The sequence below is a fragment of the Branchiostoma lanceolatum genome, chromosome 13 (genome assembly GCF_035083965.1).
Source record: "Branchiostoma lanceolatum isolate klBraLanc5 chromosome 13, klBraLanc5.hap2, whole genome shotgun sequence".
NCBI lineage: Eukaryota > Metazoa > Chordata > Leptocardii > Amphioxiformes > Branchiostomatidae > Branchiostoma > Branchiostoma lanceolatum.
This window is the reverse complement of record NC_089734.1, coordinates 1,726,227-1,746,498: the sequence shown is the minus strand read 5'-3', so window position 1 is coordinate 1,746,498 and position 20,272 is coordinate 1,726,227. Positions and strand designations below refer to the sequence as shown.

The following is a 20,272-nucleotide window of genomic DNA, read 5'->3' as shown; positions in this document are numbered from 1 at the left end:
TGGCTACAGGACTAAACGATACGGTTTCTGGCATGTTTCTCTGTCTATGTGTCTGTCTGTGTATCCGAATTACTTGCAAATGAGTAAGGGCTAGGCGTCGCCTGCCATTTTGATGACTTTGACGTACTTTTCTTGGTTGCTGTATTTGTATGGCTCAAATTACAAGTAAACACGCGTCTTTGTGTCCAGTAGCAATTCATAAGGCCAGACTTCCAAATGAAAATGAAAAACAAACTGTCCAGTGTCATTACTGTATAAATGTGATTTAAATTGTTGTGAGGTTGTATGAATAAGAAACATCAATGCAGAAATCTGAGATTTTAATGTTTTTATGTATCACATCGTCATAATGATATGGACAGTTGTTTTGCTTTAACTGTACAATAACCAATCATGGTCAATTAAAATATACAGCAGTTTAACACAGTGCAGTCTACTTCGGCTTTTTACAGCAGTCTTGACTATCTTTTGTCATGATAAGATGATGACATATTACACTGGTTATAAATATTTCTTTGATTGTGCGTTTGTTTTTGTCTTAAAAGCTCAATTAGCAATACAGAAGATGATGTTTGTTAACAGTTGTACAGTCAAACCTGTACCCCTTTCTTCCTCTATTATGGCCACTTTGTGCTTCCAAATTGTGTGCCATGCAAATATTAGTATGATTGTACCAAGAAATCAGAATATCATTAATAGTGTTATCTTGGCACTGACTCACGAAATTTCATGACATCACTAGTAAAATTCCGATAACCTCCAGCTCGAGAAGTTAACAGGAAAAAAGTGTTGATTATTGCATAGGTACATCATCTGAAGAACCAAAGATCTGTTTCATAGAAACAAAGCAAGTTCATCACAAATTGAGATGTGAAAACATAGAAATAAAACATCTAGCTACATGTACAACACACTGTAACACCCTGAAATGAAGCTACCTTGTCATTCTTGACAAGTTACAGTTCCAACATAAAACAGAAAAAAAACAATACAAGATTCACAGTCACTTAACATTGTATTTAGTAGTCCTTCTATTATCATTACTAATCTTTACATTTGGATTCTTGTGTCTTTTTGGATGAGCTTTCTTCTAAAAAAGAACAAAACATGGTCCAATATCAATAGCTAGTCCTTGTACATCTCTAATTATTCCTGGTATTCCGGCCTGGTCTTCTCCGCGGCCCACGTGATGGCTTCCTTCGTGTTCAGGAGTCTGTCGATCGTCGTGTCGATGGCGGAAATGTCGTCATCGCGCTGCTGGATCTTGTCAGACGGAGTCCAGGACATGTCGTACTCCAGACGGTACGCACCGAGAAACTCGTGCGGACACGACGGGCCCCATTCCTGCAGAAAGACGTAAAACATACTCGTAAGTTGTATTCAACAAATGCTATATTTTGTTTCAAAACAAGTGCAGTGACAAAGAAGTGAGACTAGATTTGTTTCTTTGTACTGCATACCTACTCTACAAGCAGAGCATGGGTTTCAGCTGTTTTTTGACATGTTTTTAGGCGTTTTTGTCAGGCTTTCTACTTTGTCATTTTTTTTGTCTAGCCAAAATAAAAGATGACAAAGTAGAAAGCCCGACAAAAACGCCTAAAAACACGTCAAAAAACAGCCGAAACCCATGCTCTGCTTGGAGAGTACTGCTTGGAGAGTAATCCCCCTCATGGCGTAACACACCAGGTTTGTACCGAAGAGAATCTGCTTATCCCGAGAGGTTTATTTGATCCCTCACCCCCGGCCCTGAAGGACCCTCAGATTTAACCTTCTCCTGATGCCTGACAAAGAATAGGTATAACAGTACTGGGTAGCTAAACGGCTACTTTGGAAGTTCAGTGTCACTGTTTCTTATGTTTTAAGGACGTAACACTAATTTGGGAGAAACAGAGACTGAGGAGAAAGTTTGTACACCGGGAACAGAAATAAATCTGTCCAGAATGATTTAAAACTTTTTGAGTTATATTGTCAAGTAAGCTAGAAAGTGACTGACCCATTTACCTAACTACAAACCAACCCAGTTAACAATATTGGGAGAAAATACAGCAGGAAAGCAGAGAATGTTTTCTAACCAGAGCATGGAGAAGCACCTCTGTCCCGACTCCCGACACTTAGAAAACAAGGAAATCAGACACCCTAATTTTGCAGGGTACACCCAGAGGTTGCCCTTTTTTCCTGGTAATTTCATATGGATGCACAGGTATTTCTGTAAGCAGACCCCCACAAACATTAGTCTACAAAGCCTACAGCCAGGAGTTTGCTACTCCCAGACCCCGGGAAGACCACCCAAGAGATGGAAAGACCAGATCGTGAAGGACACTGGGTTAAACATTCGGGAAGCAGAGACAAGGGCAAGGGAAAGGACTTCTTGGAGGATTCATATGGAAAGCAAGGGGTCAATTTCTGGCCTGTGCACGTAGGCAGGCACAGGTATTTCACACAAAATAAAGAGTTGTCTAACCGTAGGACTGAGCATGGAGAAGTAGGTCTGCCCTGACTGTCTCTTGTAGAGGTAGTAGATTTTCCCCGGGATCTTCTTGAAGTTGCAGGCGGCGTGATGAAGCTCCGCGTCTCGTTTCGCCTCGACCAGGACCCTCCTCGCCTGCTCCTGGAGAAACTTGATCTGTTCCGCTATCGTCTGGAGGCGGTTCGTCGCGTTGGCTCTCGTGAACTCATCCGCCTTGTCAAGGAGGAGAAGAAGTTATAATTATGAGTCTACAGGTTCACAATGATCTAGTCTTTTACTATCATCTACAGAAAATAAAACCCTTGGCTATCTATATAGCTAGGGCTTCTCTCATTGAAAGCCTCGCGATTAAAAAAAGTAGTATATACATGAATCATGACCTACAATGATTCATTTGAAGTTAGCTTTTAACTTAATCATGAACTATGGACATGAAAAATCTTTGACTGCCATGGTATTGAACTATGGGCCATTATCTGCCTTTGAATTTGAATTGAGGGATTATTACCTGATGCCATGCATGAATGAACATACATGTATAAAAGGCAAAGTATGTGCAGCAGTTATGTTCCCGTCTGTTTCAGAAAGAGAAGTTTGGTCACCAAGCAGACCCAACGGTTGCAAAGACCGTATCCAACTGGCAGAAGGAGTTTTTATTCCAACCCGACAGTGCCTGACAACTTCTCTGACTAACTGGAGCTTCTCTGGCTAGCTTGTATGATTTTAGCACCGTGGAGATCTGCTTGGAGATTGATAGAAGTTGTCTGTTCTGCTAACGAGCACTAGATGTGAGTTGTGGTGTGAATTGTCTGCCACAGTTACAAAGCAAGTGCATGGCTATCTTAAAATCTCCATGGTGACCATGTATCTGTAGTTCAAAGGTCAAAGTTGACTCACCTTCTGCACCTGTGTGGCGAGTTCCACCAGGTCGTGAGGGTCGCCCATCCGGTTGGTCTGGTACGTGCTGACCATCTGCAGTCCCAAGGGTTGGGGGTTCGACTCCACCAGGGAGACTGGACAGACAATCGTAAGAAACGGAAAAATATTAGGTGCTGTTTAGAATTACAGAGTACGGTACCAAATCGACCAGCTTTCTTCAGATTGGAAGGTTTGGTTCGATCCCACTAGAGCAACGGAAGCTACTGTGCAGCAACCTTTCGGTTATCTAGTAATCAAGTGACGTGACATGACAGGAAATGTACATGTATGACTATGAGATGCTGTGTTCAGTAAAGCTTCAGAATGAAGAGGAGGTTGGTTGGATTGGTAGGTTCTGACCATCTACAGTCCCAAGGGTTGGGGGTTCGACTCCACCAGGGAGACTAGACAGAAACGTGGAAGTATGGGGACATGTTTTAGATACGTTGTTAACCTTCTCCCTGCTGCCTTACTTAGTAACCAATAGGAAACTGGGTGCCAAACGGCTACTTCAGAGTGCTTAAGATTTTACATAACGTTATATTGTAACAAGGCTGGACTCCAGGCTATTTCTCGTAGGGGCTGATCTGCATTGCATTGTATTTCTGAAAATTCAATAACCTGAATGTCCATAATATAGGTCATCATGTTAAAAAGCAGAATACTGTACTGTCACTGTGTAACTTGTGTAAGACTACGTAAGAAAGCTATAATTTATCATGGCCTGAGCAAATACATGCCCCTCTCCACAGTTCCTAATGCAATCCGTGTACGTTTAGTCATGTGAGGCACCACAAGCAATGCTGAACGGGCTCAACATCTGAACAAACAAAAGTCACGTTTTTAAGACAGTCCAGTGAAGGCTAGACCAAAAGGATTCATTAAGTGGGGGGGGGGGCATATTGTTATGTAAATAAAAGCCTGAAATCTTGCAGTTTTACAAAGTGAGTACAGCTACTCTTTCACATAGAAATTCCCTATTGACAACCGGTGCCGCCATCTTGGCTCATTAACGTACCACGTGACCTGGAAAAATCTCGACCCCAGGGTCCACCAGGCTTATGCCTGTCTAGGCTTTCAGACTGCCTGGGGAACGAGAGCGATAGTTGAGACATGCGCATTGGCTGTTTTTCCAATCTGCAGAAGACGGTCTTCTGAATGCAAAAAACCGGAGGTTTCCAGGGCGAAGTTCGGGTGAGATATGAATTTTTGAAAATTTTAAAAGGTCATGAGGTGATGACTGATGATCTTAATGATCTCTAGGAGTAATTAGTCTGTAATCTACTGCATGATTTTTTCTAGAACTAGCTGATTTTTGTGTGGCGTTCCTGACACATCATGGCGTGTTGTTCAATAGCTCTTTGTTCTATACGCGGCTGAATTTTTTTATACACGAGGGATATGCATGGATTTTCAGCATGAAAAGTGTGCCTGTACTCTTTGTCCCAGGGGAACTTTGCATGCTGTTATTGCATGACTATACGGAGTAAGCTGTATTTCTATGCTCAGAAGCTAAGCGGCAAGTGGCATGATTTGCATGATCTGATGACTGAAGTCGAGAAAATGGCCAGGAATTAAAGTCGCTAGTTTAGAAATATTTACATATATATTATAATGTCGAAAATTTAGGAAGGACAAGCCAAATCCATATGCTGTCATGAATACAATATGTACAGGAAATTGTAATTAAACAGGAAATTGTAATAAAAACAAATATGCAACTTTGTTATTTTTCTAGAATCGTTGTAGATGTTTCCACATGTTGCATCAAACTGACTGTTATTGTACAACACATATTGATTTTAATTTTCTCATCCCCAACTTCAGCTGCTGGGCTCTGAATACACAAGGCTGGAGAAGACTACTACCCCAGCCTGACAGACGCTTCTACCTGAATGAGATCAAATAGTACTGAACTCAAGAGTTCTACTTCTAGTGTGTTGTTGAGCCGACACACTATGTTCCTCAACTAAGCCAAAGTTTCAGAATATGTTTTTAACTGAATGTGACATATCATAATTCATAAGCCACAATATGCTGGTGCCATCTGTCGCTTGCTTTTATTTTACTATAGTGAAGCACAAAACAAAAGATAAAAGTTGAAATGTAGTTACAGCTTTGTATGAACTTTGTTGTTGCTTCTCATGGTTGGACTGTCTTTTTATAAACACAGCAGTTTAAGACTTTATAGACTCTATGTAGAAAGAAAAACATGTTTTCCAACGTTGCCTTGTACTTGTATAATTATTAAAGGATGAAAACTATTCAACAGTGACCATTCTTTTATTTTGGTAACATTGATAAGACTACACCAAGAAGTAGAATACAGGTTTGATAGCAACACCTTCACAATCAGTAGAAAGCCATAATTATGTATCAAATAAAAGGCCTTTATCTAGATTGATTTTTATTCTTTATCATATCATATTATATACATGTGATAAAATATCTCATGTCTCAGTGTCAATTATTGTCCTTTGTACATCATACACAATCATATGACAATGTGGTCAATGCTGAGACAGGTGTCAGGACAATTGTACCTTTATCTAGAGGTAAAAGAATGAAAAGAACTAACAAGCAGAGCATTCTTAACGGTTGCATTACGCAAAAAGACTATCAAATTCTAAACAGACTTTTATTCATGTACGTCTGTTATGGTTGGAACCATGCATCTGCTTGGATCTTAGGCCAAAACCCGCGAGATTTGACACATCTCGCGATGTTTCATGGGAATTCAAGATGGCCGCCGTAGTTAATAGGTATAATTTCATGTCTCTCTTTCGTTGTTTGCACTTTAAATAGCACATTCACAATTCTTCCTGATCTCCGAAGAAGGGTAGAAATCTTTCGCCCCCCCTCCCCCTCAAAACCAGTCTCAGCCGCTTTCTGTGTGGTAGCTAAATATTCGGGTCCGATCGCCAAATGTCAACCGGATTTTCTACTATAGCTTTTCATAAAAACATTTCTTACCTGCTGTTGTAGGCTGTCGTGCCATTTCTGCTTTTAGTAAGCCCGGTTTCCTATGAATTTCCAAGAAAAAGTGGCGTGAGACCTTCTCCCTAACGCAGCACCGGCGTGAAATGATGTCCAATGCCGATATCGTGGTACTTATAGTCACCGCCGCAACAGATCATGACGAAATAAAAACACAAGTAATTTGACATCTATTTAGACTGGCAAAAATAATATAAGTATAAAACTAAATGCAATATATTAAGCTTATTAATATCTACCCGATGGAAAGTACAATTGAATGATTATAATCTATAAAGCACCTATATTTTAATATTTTTTTTGCGTTTGTATGTTGTGCTGGACTATCCCACTACAGAAATAGGGGTGCAGTGTTGTGTAACTGCTCCATGTTACGTAAAACCCTGTTGATCCCTGTTGTGTAACTTTCTTATCCCGGTTGTCTGATAATTGTGTCAAGGGCCTGTCAGCAATTATGAAGCTTTCTTCGAGTAATGAATATTAATGCGGTAGCTATGGTGACACAATTGTGTTGGTTCAAGTCTTTCTGAGACAAAGTTGAATTGTTATTTCCGACACAAAAAAATTGGGCAAATTTTTTCATTGTACAGGACTCAGCCTTCGAAATACTAGTATGGCAATGGCATTAGCCTCCTATGCAAATGAGCATGATAGTGGTTCAAATAAAAATGTCATACAACGGTACATGGTGTCTAGTATGTTTTTCCTTTTTCATTAAAGCAGTGGTCAACTGTTTCTGAAATCTTTTCCATCAATTTAGACGGAAAAATTATTTTTCCCATGCCCTGACTCACCAAATTTAGCATCAAGTATTTGTAGGTAACAGGTTTAATGCTCTAGCAGTATTCCTACCTAAAAGTAAAGCTTTGCTGTGAGCTTTTACAACTTTGTTGTGAGCAAAATGTGAAGCTATCAAAGCAAGTTCAGGCTGTCATAATTCATGGTTCTTATTCATACAAATTGTATAACCACAATTTTGTAAATTAATGTCAACTTCAAGACACAGTAAAGACACACCAGACTGAAGTTTGAGACCATCCACATATATTACTTGATTGACGGATTATGTACACCACATGAGAATGCTGTAATTGCAAGTGTAATACCAGTTCTCACAATAAAATTTACGCCTTTACCGCTTGCTTAACAAAGAAAATAATCATTACAACCTAACATATAAAATTATGCATATTTATGACAATAACCAAATTTAAAGATCAGTGAAATGGGGTGTAAACAATGTGGTAGGCTAAATTAGATAAAGCTCGTATTTTACAGTGTATCTTGTATGGCAAAAAGAATTGGCTGTCTTTATATAGACTTCAGTTTTCAAACCCATTTGAATCATAAGTCAGTAATTATTCGTAAACGACAAGTTGCAAAGCTTTGTCAGGTCAAAGAGAACAAAATCGGTGCAATGAGAAATGTATGCTACACCCGGTGCAGTTCAAAATTTGCTTTGATTTCAAAACAAAATAAATTGTCAGCAAGAATCATCATATTTGACCTTCCATAATACATATGGCATACCATCATACCGGTACTTGCTTCAGAATCAGGATATACATGCAGCATCAAACATGGCAAGATGTCTATCCAGGGCTGTCTCCAGCTTTTAATCTTTTTCTGTCCCACTTGGGAGGTCATGTTGTCAATTTTCCTTGTTAAATCTGTCATTTTAAGCTTACAAAAATACATTTTCATCAATTTCATGTCACGAAGTTCAGGTTTTCGGACTGACAGTGAGACATTTTTTTCAAACCCAACATTCCAGAAAATTTCTGTCCCGAAACGGAGGCATGTATGACACTTACTTGATAGATACAATTAAGGAGGTTTGGAGGGGTTCGGAACACAACCTGAGTCATTAAGCGCTGCGCTCTCGCTCTCAACTATATGCTATAATAGTCAACAAATTTGACTGTGAGCATCAACAAGAAGAAGAAGAAGGGACGGGTCCTGGAGACAGCCCTGTATCTATGTCTCCTTATCAAAAATACAATTCCAGAGTCCCTCTCCTTTAGTGCAGAAAAATAGATTAAACCTCATTGTTTTGAATCTAGAATGTTACTTTCCAAATTTTTTAAATGTTAAACAGGTTGAACTTCCAACTGGGTGTGATGTTAGTGTTCCCCTTATATGAGCTTTGTATATTCATATTTAAATCCATACCATAGGTAAAGGATTAAAATATATTGTCCCTAATACTTCAATAACAGTGATAGAGATTGGTTCAATTGCACTTTAAATAAGGCAATCCTGACCAATGGCAGGTGTTCTTACAGAGTGTCATGTGATGAGGTACTGGCCAATCATGGACATTCTACTCTGACATACTGTGTATACTACTGGTCCCTGTTATCATAGACAATTATATGTCTTTAGTGATGTTCAAGAATTCTCAATCATGATAATAGAATTAGGTTCTCTTAGTGTTCTGTAACCTTGAAATGAGCCCTATATCCTTGTGTGACAGTTCCTTAAGCCATAAAATCTTAAAACTGATAACCAGAGAGTATCAACTGTAACTTTTGTATGGTGACTTCTTGCTACTCTTATTGAATTCCATGTACTTTTTTTCATAGATAAAGTATCCAGGCTTAAAGAAAAAAAAAAGAATCCAAAATAGCAAATGGTGAGAATTTTAACTGTTCGTGTAACTTGTACATCAAACTCAAGATTTGAGTAATACCTTGATATTATCAATGTGCGCTAAGATGTCTGCTGTTTTCTTAACATCAAATTTCCTTAGATCTTCTTTCCTTTCATTTGGAAAAGTATAAAGAAACGTTTTCTTATCGTTACCTTATTTCTAGTCCCCTCAAAAACAAATTTGGGTGATAATAATGCATAATCTCTCCAACTGTGAATCATATAATTAATAAGACTGAAACCACAATATTTCCTTACCCTTCAAAATGTAATTGGCTTCAATAAATTATATTTTGCATAAATTTCGAAGTTACAAGCTACTCTCTGGTCCTCTGTTATTCCGCATAACAACATACCCCAATCCAATATTCACAATCTAAGGCACTACAAGTACATGTACTCTCCAAGCAGAGGAGGGGTTCCGGATGGTTTTTGACGTGTTTTTAGGCATTTTTGTCTGGCTTTCTACTTTGTCATTTTTTTTTGTCTTAACCCGTGGGGTTTGAAGACACACACAAAAAATGACAAAGTAGAAAGCCCAACAAAAAAGCCTAAAAACACGTCAAAAACCAGCCGTAACCCCTCCTCTGCTTGGAGAGTAACTACATGTACATTCTTTCTCTAATTGCAACCATGGAGGATTAAAAATTAAACAACTGAAAGCTGATACAGCTATGCAAAAATCATCATACTCTTCAGCGTTTGAATATCATGAAACTTTCCTGTTTTAAAGCGTGTATCTCGCTGGACTGTGCGCTACTTTGCGCCCACTAGAAGAACACCTGGCACATTTTGGAACAGTCCTGTGAGATGCCCGCTTTAGGTGCATGTTAGAAAAACACTTAAAGGTACAAATACTCCTTGTAAACTTTCTTGGAGCCAGACTTTATAAGGCGGGTTGTGTGAATATAAGAAAATGGTGGTACACATACAAGACAAGGAAAGATAAAGCCACAACTGTGCAATGAATTCAATTACTAGAATTCAACATCACTTCTGACATAAAACAAGTTGACAAAGAGGTGAAAACATGGAGAAAAATTAAGAATGATAAAGAAATTCATTGAAGGAAGGTTGTCCAGATTCTTCTTAGACTTTCATCGACGTGCTGCTCTATTTCTCGTCGAAGCGGTGGTAGGGGTTGTCTTCTTTCACCAGACCTGCATCGAAAAAAAGCCAAGTATTAGACATAATTAGGGGTAGATACCGGTTCACTGGACCTGATTCGGACCTTTATAACATCCAAGAACCGGGTCAAAAAAAACTGAAAGCCAAAAACCGGAGTCCAAAAAAACCTGAACAAAGTACAGTAATTTTCTTATTTTGTTTGACAAAAAGTGCTTGGAGTCTCCCCTCTGACAAAAAAGGCATTTGAAATAAGTGCAACATTCAAATATCAAACACTGGTTTATCTTGAAAGTCTTCTCACCAAGGAACTTTTTTAGTCGTGCGTGTCAGTATGAATTCTCTATGCTTAATATTGGTCTAATAAAACAAAACATCAACTGGACAGGATCAGGTTCAGGTCCGGACCTGAACCTAAATCTCTGGACCTAAACTTGGACTTGGAGCTTATTAAGCCAAACCGGTATCCACCCCTAGACATAATCTTTGACAAAGCTTGAAATCATACATCTTATAAAGGGCTTCAGTGTCAAAAACCACTTCATGGGATGTTTGCTTTATTTTGGATCTGGCCAGTGTTTTGACAAGTTGCCAAAACATTGGCTAGGTAGAAGTCTTTCAGATTGTTTTCTCACCTTTTTAAGTTACATGTACTAGTACATATTTCCTTAGACAGTCTAATATTTACCATTAGTGCACAAGAAAATGTATGACAACCAGGTATTACTGATGTTGCATCTAGCAAATATCCCTAAATTCTAAAAAATCCTGGTTTTATGTTACCCTGCGGATTTAGGTGAAGTAGCGTTATAATTTATTCAAACTCACCGTATTTCATACGAATCTCCTGGTTCTTCGCATCACGTTCGGCTCTCCTGCGGGTGGAAGAAAAACCACAAAACATGAGCCTCATGATTTTCAAACATTCAGCTCATTTCAGTTTCCCTGAAACTGTCCAGAGAAACTGTCCAGACGAGGGGGAATACAAACTTAGCCATATTTGGGACAGTGTTCTCACCGCAAAAGCGCCACCTACATCGGCTACTTATAGTGGTGAGAAGCAGTACTCCAGTCAGAAGCTCTGAAGAAGGTGTCTGACAGACACCGAAACGTTAGCAGGTGAGATCAATACCTGGTTGTGTATAAAGAATCTCCCATATCATGTCCAAAATTTGTTTTGAATTCTAAATGTTTACTTATAAAATGACCCATTCCCAACTCTCAAGATATGCTGATTCAGCAACTGGCAAGCCATACACAACTTTGTACCGGTATTCCAACTTTGTCATCAACTCTGCACTGAAACCTCAACCCTCTTTCTGCTAACTTCAGCAGAAAGAGTCCAAACCGATTTGGTACATGAACGCACAGCCTTAGGAGTGAAAAGGTTAACCCTACTGACTCCAGCTGTAACAAATAAAACTCTGGTACATGGGGCCCCTTGGCTTGGAGAGGGTTAACCCTACTGACTCCAGCTGTAACAAATAAAACTCTGGTACATGGGGCCCCTTGGCTTGGAGAGGGTTAACCCTCCTGACTCCAGCTGTAACAAATAAAACTCTGGCGCATGGGACCCCTTGGCTTGGAGAGGGTTAACCCTAACTTGCTGACTTTAGCTGTGACAACTACAACTTTGCATGAATGCATCCTTAGCTGGAAGAAGGTTAAGTTGTAAGACGTCTCACCTCTCGGCATGCTTCAGCCTTCGTTCCTCCCGAGCACGTTCGATCTTAGCGTCCTCCTTGTCGTACCTAAAGAACAAAGAACAACAAGAAGTCAGTCAAGGTAGTCGGAAGACAACTTTCTTATTTGTTTAAACCAAAAACTTCTTCATTTGTGTCTAGAAATACATATTTATGACATGGATATCTAATTTCAATAGCTCGCGCATATTCCTAATCCTCAAAGTATGGAATTATGGGTAACACAGGGCAAGCTACACATTGCCATAACACGTATGGGGTTCATGTCTGGTCTCAGGGGTTCATCTAAATTGGGAAAGAGGGGTGCTGCGCCCTCTTGTTTCAGCCCAGCGCCCTCTTGTTTCAGCCCAGCTGCCCCTTGTCGAATTCAGATTTTAGCTTAATCCCTAGCGTACAGACCTCCCTCAGCGATCAATTCTTCCATAAATACATAGAATTTGCTTCCTCGCCTGTGTGTGCTCCCTCTTGTTTGATTTTTCTAGAAAAAAAACTGTGGTCAGATGGCAATAACTGTGATAATTGTCCTGACCCCTGTACTCAGAGTTCTCAATTTTTCCCGACATGCAATGAGATCCAGAATAAGGTGTACTGGGATTAAAGGTGAGGTGACATCTAAGATTTGGCAAGAGGCTAGCTGGGGTTTAGACTGTACCACAACCACAGAAATGACAGGTGATGTTTTAGACATGTGTAAGCTGCCTTTGTGGGGAGGGGGGTGGGGGAGGTTATGTTTAGTTACACCAGTGCAGAGATCACCGCCCCATCCCCACAACTTAGCTATGTGTAAGCTGCCTTGGTGGGGAGGGGGGTGGGGGAGGTTGTGTTTAACTTTAATCACACCAGTGCAGAGATCACCGCCCCGTCCCCACAACTTAGCTATGTGTATGCTGCCTTGGTGGGAGGGGGGTGGGGGAGGTTATGTTTAGTTACACCAGTGCAGAGATCACCGCCCCACCCCCACAACTTAGCTATGTGTATGCTGCCTTGGTGGGAGGGGGGCAGGGGAGGTTATGTTTAGTTACACCGGTGCAGAGATCACCGCCCCGTCCCCACAACTTAGCTATGTGTATGCTGCCTTGGTGGGGAGGGGGGTGGGGGAGGTTATGTTTAGTTACACCAGTGCAGAGATCACCGCCCCGCCTCCACAACTTAGCTATGTGTATGCTGCCTAGGTGGGGAGGGGGGTGGGGGAGGTTATGTTTAGTTAAACACCAGTGCAGAGATCACCGCCCCGCCCCCACAACTTAGCTATGTGTATGCTGCCTTGGTGGGGAGGGGGGTGAGGGAGGTTATGTTTAGTTACACCAGTACTGAGATCACCGCCCCTTCCCCACAACTTAGCTATGTGTATGCTGCCTTGGTGGGGAGGGGGGTGAGGGAGGTTATGTTTAGTTACACCAGTACTGAGATCACCGCCCCTTCCCCACAACTTAGCTATGTGTATGCTGCCTTGGTGGGGAGGGGGGTGGGGGAGGTTATGTTAAGTTAAACACCAGTGCAGAGATCACCGCCCCATCCCCACAACTTAGCTATGTGTATGCTGCCTTGGTGGGGAGGGGGGTGGGGGAGGTTATGTTTAGTTACACCAGTGCAGAGATCACCGCCCCATCCCCACAACTTAGCTATGTGTATGCTGCCTTGGTGGGGAGGGGGGTGGGGGAGGTTGTGTTTAGTTACACCAGTGCAGAGATCACCGCCCCATCCCCACAACTTAGCTATGTGTATGCTGCCTTGGTGGGGAGGGGGGTGGGGGAGGTTATGTTTAGTTACACCAGTGCAGAGATCACCGCCCCATCCCCACAACTTAGCTATGTGTATGCTGCCTTGGTGGGGAGGGGGGTGGGGGAGGTTGTGTTTAGTTACACCAGTGCAGAGATCACCCCCCCTTCCCCACAACTTACTTCTCTTGTGCCCTGCACAGGCAGCACGGCAATATGCAAGGAGAAAATAGCATCAACATCCAAGATACTGTAAATCACTTTAATATAGCGGCAAGAAAATATTAGCCTGAGTACCAGCCTTTTGGGCAGCGCAGCGGAGCTTGTGTAGCGGACGGAAGCTAAAAAGGCTGGTACTCAGGCTAAGAAAATATAGCGGTTGGGGGGAAATGAAGTAGGTCACGGCACTTAATTGTAACAGTGAGAACAAACATTACTGTCTCAAATATTTGCGATGATGAAATTTTAGCTGTCGACTAGTGACCATTTAATAAGCTAAAATTGAGTTAGTTAACTAATCGTGAATTACAGTAACATTTGTTAACCTTTAGCATACTGAGGCAGCCGTTTGGTACCAAACTTGTATTGGTTACAGGGTAAGGCAGCAGGGAGGGGGTTGATAATTCATGACAGGGTTCGAAATACTTCTTTTTTGGGTTACTTGCAAAATTGCAAGTTGGCAAAAATTATACTTGCAATTTGAAAAATTAATGCAGTATTATAGTCGGTATGTAACTGCTTTTGCTGTACTTCCATACTCAGCCTGACATAGCAACTTTTATAGCATTATTAGAAGACTACACATCTAAATACAGATTTATTTATGCCTTTTTTGTTTAGTATTTAGGACTTACAATTCTGTTTCACAGTGCTTACACAAAGTCACGATTCACTGGTATTTTCAACTTGCAAAGTTGCAAGTTCATATCATTTTTACTTGCAAATCTTGAAAATTGCTTGCAAATTGCAAGTTGCTTAATTTCGAACCCTGCATGATCCTGTGATTTCGGTTGATAATCATTTTTCATTGAGAAAGAAATTGTGCCAACAAATCTTCAGGCATATGCAAGGAGAACTATCATTGACATCCAGGCATGTGGCTCTTTAATAAACATCTCGCTATTTTCATTAGGCATATTCTTGGTGATCCTTTAAGTTAAGGTATTAGATGATATTCATTTTTGATCGGGGACAAAATTGTGACAACAGGCAGGCAGAAACACCACAAAATGCAACATCAACAGCCAGCCATGTCAAGTCGAAGCCAACATAAGAAATATGTAAATGATGAATAGATGTGTGAAACAAATAAACCAAAAATTCACAAACCTTTTGGAGGATGCTACATATCAATTCTTTTTTGTCCTCCTACTAAAGCTAGCTCTTTGTGATACTACGAATCTATGCATAATTAGACTAACTCTATGTTAAACATAAGTCATAATAAACAAACAAACAAATCAACAAAGAAGTCAATAAGTGAGAGACGCACTTCTTGGATGAAGTCCTGCAGCAGCAGCAGTAGATGCAGCAGAAGAACGAGATCAGGATGACTCCTCCAACAACCGACATCGCGATGATCAAGGCCTCGAAGTTAACTGGGAAGAAAACAATCAAGAGAAACCTTTCATACATAGAAATTAACAATTCCTGTCAAGTATATAGCACAAAATGTTGCTCTCCTTCAAACAGCTTACTAATAAAATCACCTCACAAGCACTCTAACCCTAGCTAAATGTATCATAAGCACCTATCAAATAACAGTTCACAACACCAGGACTGGCCAGGGTTCAAAGTTCAAACCCACAACCTTTTAGTACAGATGCGGGACTGACAACATTACTTTACAAACTATTGTTGAAGTGACACTTCAAATTACATCTCAGGAGCCCAGGTAGTAATCAAATGGCACCCAGGCTAGTGACTTACTAGCACAGCTGATTCCCCAGCGAGCCTTGGACAGGGCACAGTCCCTCGGGAGGATCTTCTCAGCAGGGTACAGGTTGCACGAGTTGTCCGTGTAACAGTAGTAGCACTGCAGAGGGATAAACAACAACAATAAACAAAAACAACCAGGAGAGACGGCACAAGCTGTCCTGGTAACACTACCAGTACTAGCACTGCAGAGAGGTAAACAATAAATATTACGGAAAAAAAAGTTACTCAAGCAAACTGGACAGATAGAACACACAAACCCAGACAAAAACAGTACCCATCATTGGGGTCTGGTTAACCTTCTTCATGGAAGTAAATACAATGGCTATCATCATGAAGTCCCTAAGGCTCGACAGACTACAACTAAATATTGGTCGTATCAAATTTCATCTTTTGATAAACATTTGATTTCAAATAAAATAGCTAAGTTAATTTAACTCATCTTCCACTTTAACCGGTGCATGATAGCACTTTATGTTCTTGTTCAAATGGACTGTGCACTACTGCATGATTTACCGTTTTTAATGGTAGCCTAATTATTATAAGGTATGCTATTATGAATGTGGGTTAACTGGTACAACTACCTACTATCAAAGGTCACAATAGTTAGTGCCTGGGCTGAAGCCCTACAGGCCATGATACAGTACATTAAACATACACAACTCCACCAATAGCCAGGCTGCACCACCAAGCCTGAGGCTTAGAGTCGGACAGACACTTTTTATTTCAACCTTTGGACTAGCCTTGTAACACTTAAGCTGTGTTATGTAGCTAACCATTACACAAAGGTTACAAAACACTGCATGTAGAGAAGCTTACCTGTAACCATTATGGCGTACTGGATAAGCCTAGTCATTATTATTTCATATCCTCCAGACTTACATATACCATTAATAGTCTACCATACCATCAGATCCTATACATGTATATTTGACACTAGTAGTAGTACAAAGTGTTGTGTGATTTCTGTAAATCATGAAATATTTGCAGTGGTTTTATGTTTACTGTTTTTGCGGTGAGCTCCCACCACCAACTTATCACTGCGCGAACATGCGCCTTTTCTGTTTTCTTGCACTCAGTGACTGGGTTACTGCTGTTTATTTCAAGCACTAATGCTGACTTTCCCTACAACAGCGAGTGGTTTCATAAAATAGGCTACTAAACAGGCACATTCAGCTGGGCACATTACTACTAACACATGCCTACCCACCTTGACATTTTTTATGCACTCGTCGCATGAGGAGTTTCTCTCGCTGCAGTCTGAAAAGGCATAAAACAAATAATGAGAAGATGCTGGGCCACAGAAAGTTGACTATTTGTCTAACAGAACCCTTTAATCTAGACCCCGTTCATACTTACCTTAGCCTATCATAGTCGGTTAAATAAACGAAAGATTTAACGGGCTAATTTAGCTGGCTATCTTAGCTTGATATGAACGCAATTTAACCGGTTCAATAAGGGTTTTAGCAGGTTAAATTGAAAACACCTTTTAACCTGCTAAAACCCTTAGTATGTGAATGGGGTCTTAGGGAAACTGACAGTAATCTATTTGGAATAGAAGTTGTCATTTCGACAGACTGACAACTTCTATTCAAAATTGATTACTGTAAAACAATGAATATTTGCAACGGTTAAAATCAAATGCTCTTTCCTCTTCTACTGCAAAATTAAGACCTCGCAGTATTCTGTCAACACCATTTCATTCATGATCAGGGACATGGCTTTTTCATTAGTGGCCTCGCCACACACTTGCAGACCATCAGCCGTCGAAACTGTTAAATCTACACACAGCAACAAACAACACCCATTTTCAAGTAGGTGTGAATTGAAGGCCATAAGACTGAAAACATTTGCAAATGTTATTATTGGGAAAATTGAGTATTCAGAACCAAAGTGCTAAAAGTTATTCTAGCCAATCCAAACATGTGTGAACTGTTTTTACTGAAACATGGCTTCAGTAATTACTGTACACTGTGTGTATAGTCAGGGAATAAGTTTATTTCAAAGAGATCAAAAATCTGCAACGTTGCAATAAGTGGATACTGTAATTCTTGATTTGTTAAAGGTAAATTAATTTTAGCTACGGTCACTAGTCAACTGCTAAAATTGCATCATCTCCAATATTTGATCACTTGACACTTGACATACATGTAGTAATGTTGGTTCCCAGCTTTAAAATCAAATGCCATAAATTAGTACATTTACTGCCTTTCCCCCAAACCACTAAAATTACCAACCACAATATCAAATGGATTTATACTATTATTATAATAGTATCTGGCAAATAAAAAAGAAAGGCACCAAAAGCACTTTACACGTACTGTTGCGTCTAAGTATAAGAATAACCCTGTCTACAGACCTAATGCATTAAGGAAAAGTACCAACAACAATACTGCCCGACTCCAGTTTCTTCTTGACCTTTCATGGTGGGTTATGTTGTACAGAATCAACAGGAAACGGCAAGTCAAATCCATTACCGTGTTTGTCAAGTCTGGTATTGCATCCTATTTGTTCAGCAGTCCAGCAATTTCAAGCAAGGAATAGGATTCCAAAACAGTCCCTGGCTAGCATTTTTATAGTTTAAGATGATTATACTTTGAAATAAAGTAGCCGCTTTTTTCTCATAGTTCTGCCTAAATACTTTTTTACATTAATACGTTACACCAAATAGCAGGTACTCAAGCAAATGGGTATATTTTTGGAAACAGTCAGATGTTTCAAGTAGCATCCACTATTTTCGTCAGTGACTCTGAGCAAGATTTTTCAATAAGCAGGTTTTTAACCACAAACTGATATGCGAATAAAGTGAATACAACTTTAGATCGCCAAGTCAAGACAAAGTTGCAAGATACTTGTAACTTGCCAAGCTATGAATTACCTGTAAATTTTGATATACTATATATGCAAATTAAGATGTTGTTTTCGCCAAAATCGCGCAACAGCCCTATTTCTGATAATGATAATAATAAAGTATTCTGTAGAGAAACATGATGAAACGAGAACCGCAGGTCGCTATAATGAGTCTGTGTGTAAACGGTCATGTGATGTCGTGGTGCCACTCTGAGTCTGACCATAAACAAGAGAACCAATATTTACACCCAAAACACGCCATTTTTCCGGCTTCCTTGTATTTTAAGCACAACTCAAACACTATACAGGATACGGGTAAGAGTCAGACAAGTCTAACTGGAAATTCGAGACGGAAATTGGCCTCGAAACGAACAAAGAATATTGTCAACAAAAAATGTCATACGACACAAACGTCACTTCCCCCTCCCCTTTCGCGCCTTACAAAATCTTCTCACTTCACTGATTCTGGCGATCTTGAGACTTATGTAGTTACTACAAGGCGTAAATCTTCACCCTTAGACATGATAGTCGCTTTCTAAGACGTTTAGAACGACTGTTCCTCGCAAAAACATACGAATAACGACATATTTTTGGTTCGTGACTTTTGACGATGGCAAAACATTTTATGACTTACCGAGTTCCGGCTTCGGGGTCGTCGTTTGGGCCGTTACGGCGCAAAATAAGGCCGCGAAAACAGCCACAGCTAGGCAGAGATACCTTCCAATCATCTTGACAGCGTAAAATTACTTAAAAACGCGAGAATTCGTCTCCTGTTTTGGAAAAACGTAAACAAGTTCCTGCTACAATCGATCGTCTTCCTCTAGAACTGGTCAGACTGGGTCAGACCATTCGGAATGGGGAGATGAATCATGAAAACAGCCATACTTTTGCAAGATTTCCTTCATTTTTCCAAAGTAATTGAACCTTTTAGAATTTCAACACTCAATTTTTGACATTTTGAGATGTATAAATCTCTTACTAAGTTCATTTGTGACGTAATTTAAGATCTAACTCCTATTGTAATAGTTGGTTTGTTCCAACAATGGCAGAGCTTTTTTGCATCTTAATACCAATATCCTGCTGCTGAACTACTTTTCATGTGGCGGAACTTGCACTGATCGATCTCAAGTTCAAATACAACTTTTTCAACTTATACACTTACTCAAATTAGATGACTAGAAAAGGGGTTACATTTTCAAGAGCGTGTCTAGGTTTTACAAGGACACTTGCAACGTTACGGCGGATTGATCTGTATTTAGTATGACGTAATACTTATACCCTTGGGTACCACCCACCAATAGAGGGCTAAACCATTCAGCTTGTAGGGTTTTCCGCTTACATGATTGGTTGATCATCATAATTTTCAGCAGCATTGTAGCATGACGTCTCGTAGATACATGAGTGGAGAGGAAGATCATTACCTTCCAATTCAACTTGCTTGAAGGGTAAATTGTATATGTAACGTTATTCAAATGAAATGCAAAATGACACTTATAAAATGAAAAGCTATATTATGTAGCCAAAACGCCAAAGGATCTATCAAAAGAGGGCAAGTCAATGACCATGTCTGGAAAATCTTATAGTATTACTTTAGCTGCATGGTCGCTGCATTGTTTTCAGCACGGTAGGCTTGGTTAGAGCAGTTTCCCCAACCAATCAAGCTGTTTGAAACTCAGATTCGCTATCAGCCATGACCCGATAAATTGCTTTAAGTTTGCTTTAACGACTAAATCTGGCAAAACAAAGTCACCAGTGAGATGCTGGAAGGTGTCAGCTTTTAAAATATATTTTTAGTTTGACAATTTTGGCACTTTGCAAATGATAGAAGCTGACCGCGATTTAACGTTGGAAAAACTAGTTTCTACTAGTACTACTTTTCTTTTAGGAAGGTTGTCCGCAAGGTGCGC

General features: G+C 40.1%; 2 protein-coding genes and 1 long non-coding RNA gene across 4 annotated transcripts; 1 reads left to right on the top strand and 2 right to left on the bottom strand.

The window, feature by feature from the left end:
- Window positions 1-1,123: 1,123 nt before the first annotated feature.
- On the bottom strand, window positions 1,124-6,462 carry LOC136447619 (uncharacterized protein C1orf50 homolog). Its single transcript, XM_066446650.1, has 4 exons — window positions 6,359-6,462; window positions 3,365-3,480; window positions 2,462-2,680; window positions 1,124-1,344 (listed from the first exon to the last, which is right to left on the bottom strand). The coding sequence occupies exons 1-4, from the start codon at window positions 6,381-6,383 to the stop codon at window positions 1,147-1,149; spliced, it is 558 nt and encodes a 185-aa protein (XP_066302747.1). The 5' UTR covers window positions 6,384-6,462; the 3' UTR covers window positions 1,124-1,146.
- LOC136447769 (uncharacterized) lies at window positions 4,348-5,649 on the top strand. Its single transcript, XR_010757770.1, has 2 exons — window positions 4,348-4,579; window positions 5,213-5,649. It is a non-coding gene; the product is annotated as an uncharacterized lncRNA (long non-coding RNA).
- A 947-nt stretch (window positions 6,463-7,409) lies between the features above and the next one.
- Window positions 7,410-19,249, bottom strand: LOC136446825 (pituitary tumor-transforming gene 1 protein-interacting protein-like). Of its 2 annotated transcripts, XM_066445429.1 has the most exons (8): window positions 19,000-19,249; window positions 16,726-16,775; window positions 15,510-15,615; window positions 15,073-15,178; window positions 13,764-13,775; window positions 11,845-11,910; window positions 10,988-11,034; window positions 7,410-10,194 (listed from the first exon to the last, which is right to left on the bottom strand). In XM_066445429.1, the coding sequence occupies exons 1-8, from the start codon at window positions 19,091-19,093 to the stop codon at window positions 10,148-10,150; spliced, it is 528 nt and encodes a 175-aa protein (XP_066301526.1). In that variant the 5' UTR covers window positions 19,094-19,249; the 3' UTR covers window positions 7,410-10,147. The 2 variants fall into 2 exon arrangements, with proteins under 2 accessions (XP_066301526.1, XP_066301527.1); XM_066445430.1 differs by lacking the exon at window positions 13,764-13,775 and having other exon boundaries at window positions 19,000-19,243.
- Between the last annotated feature and the right edge of the window lie 1,023 nt (window positions 19,250-20,272).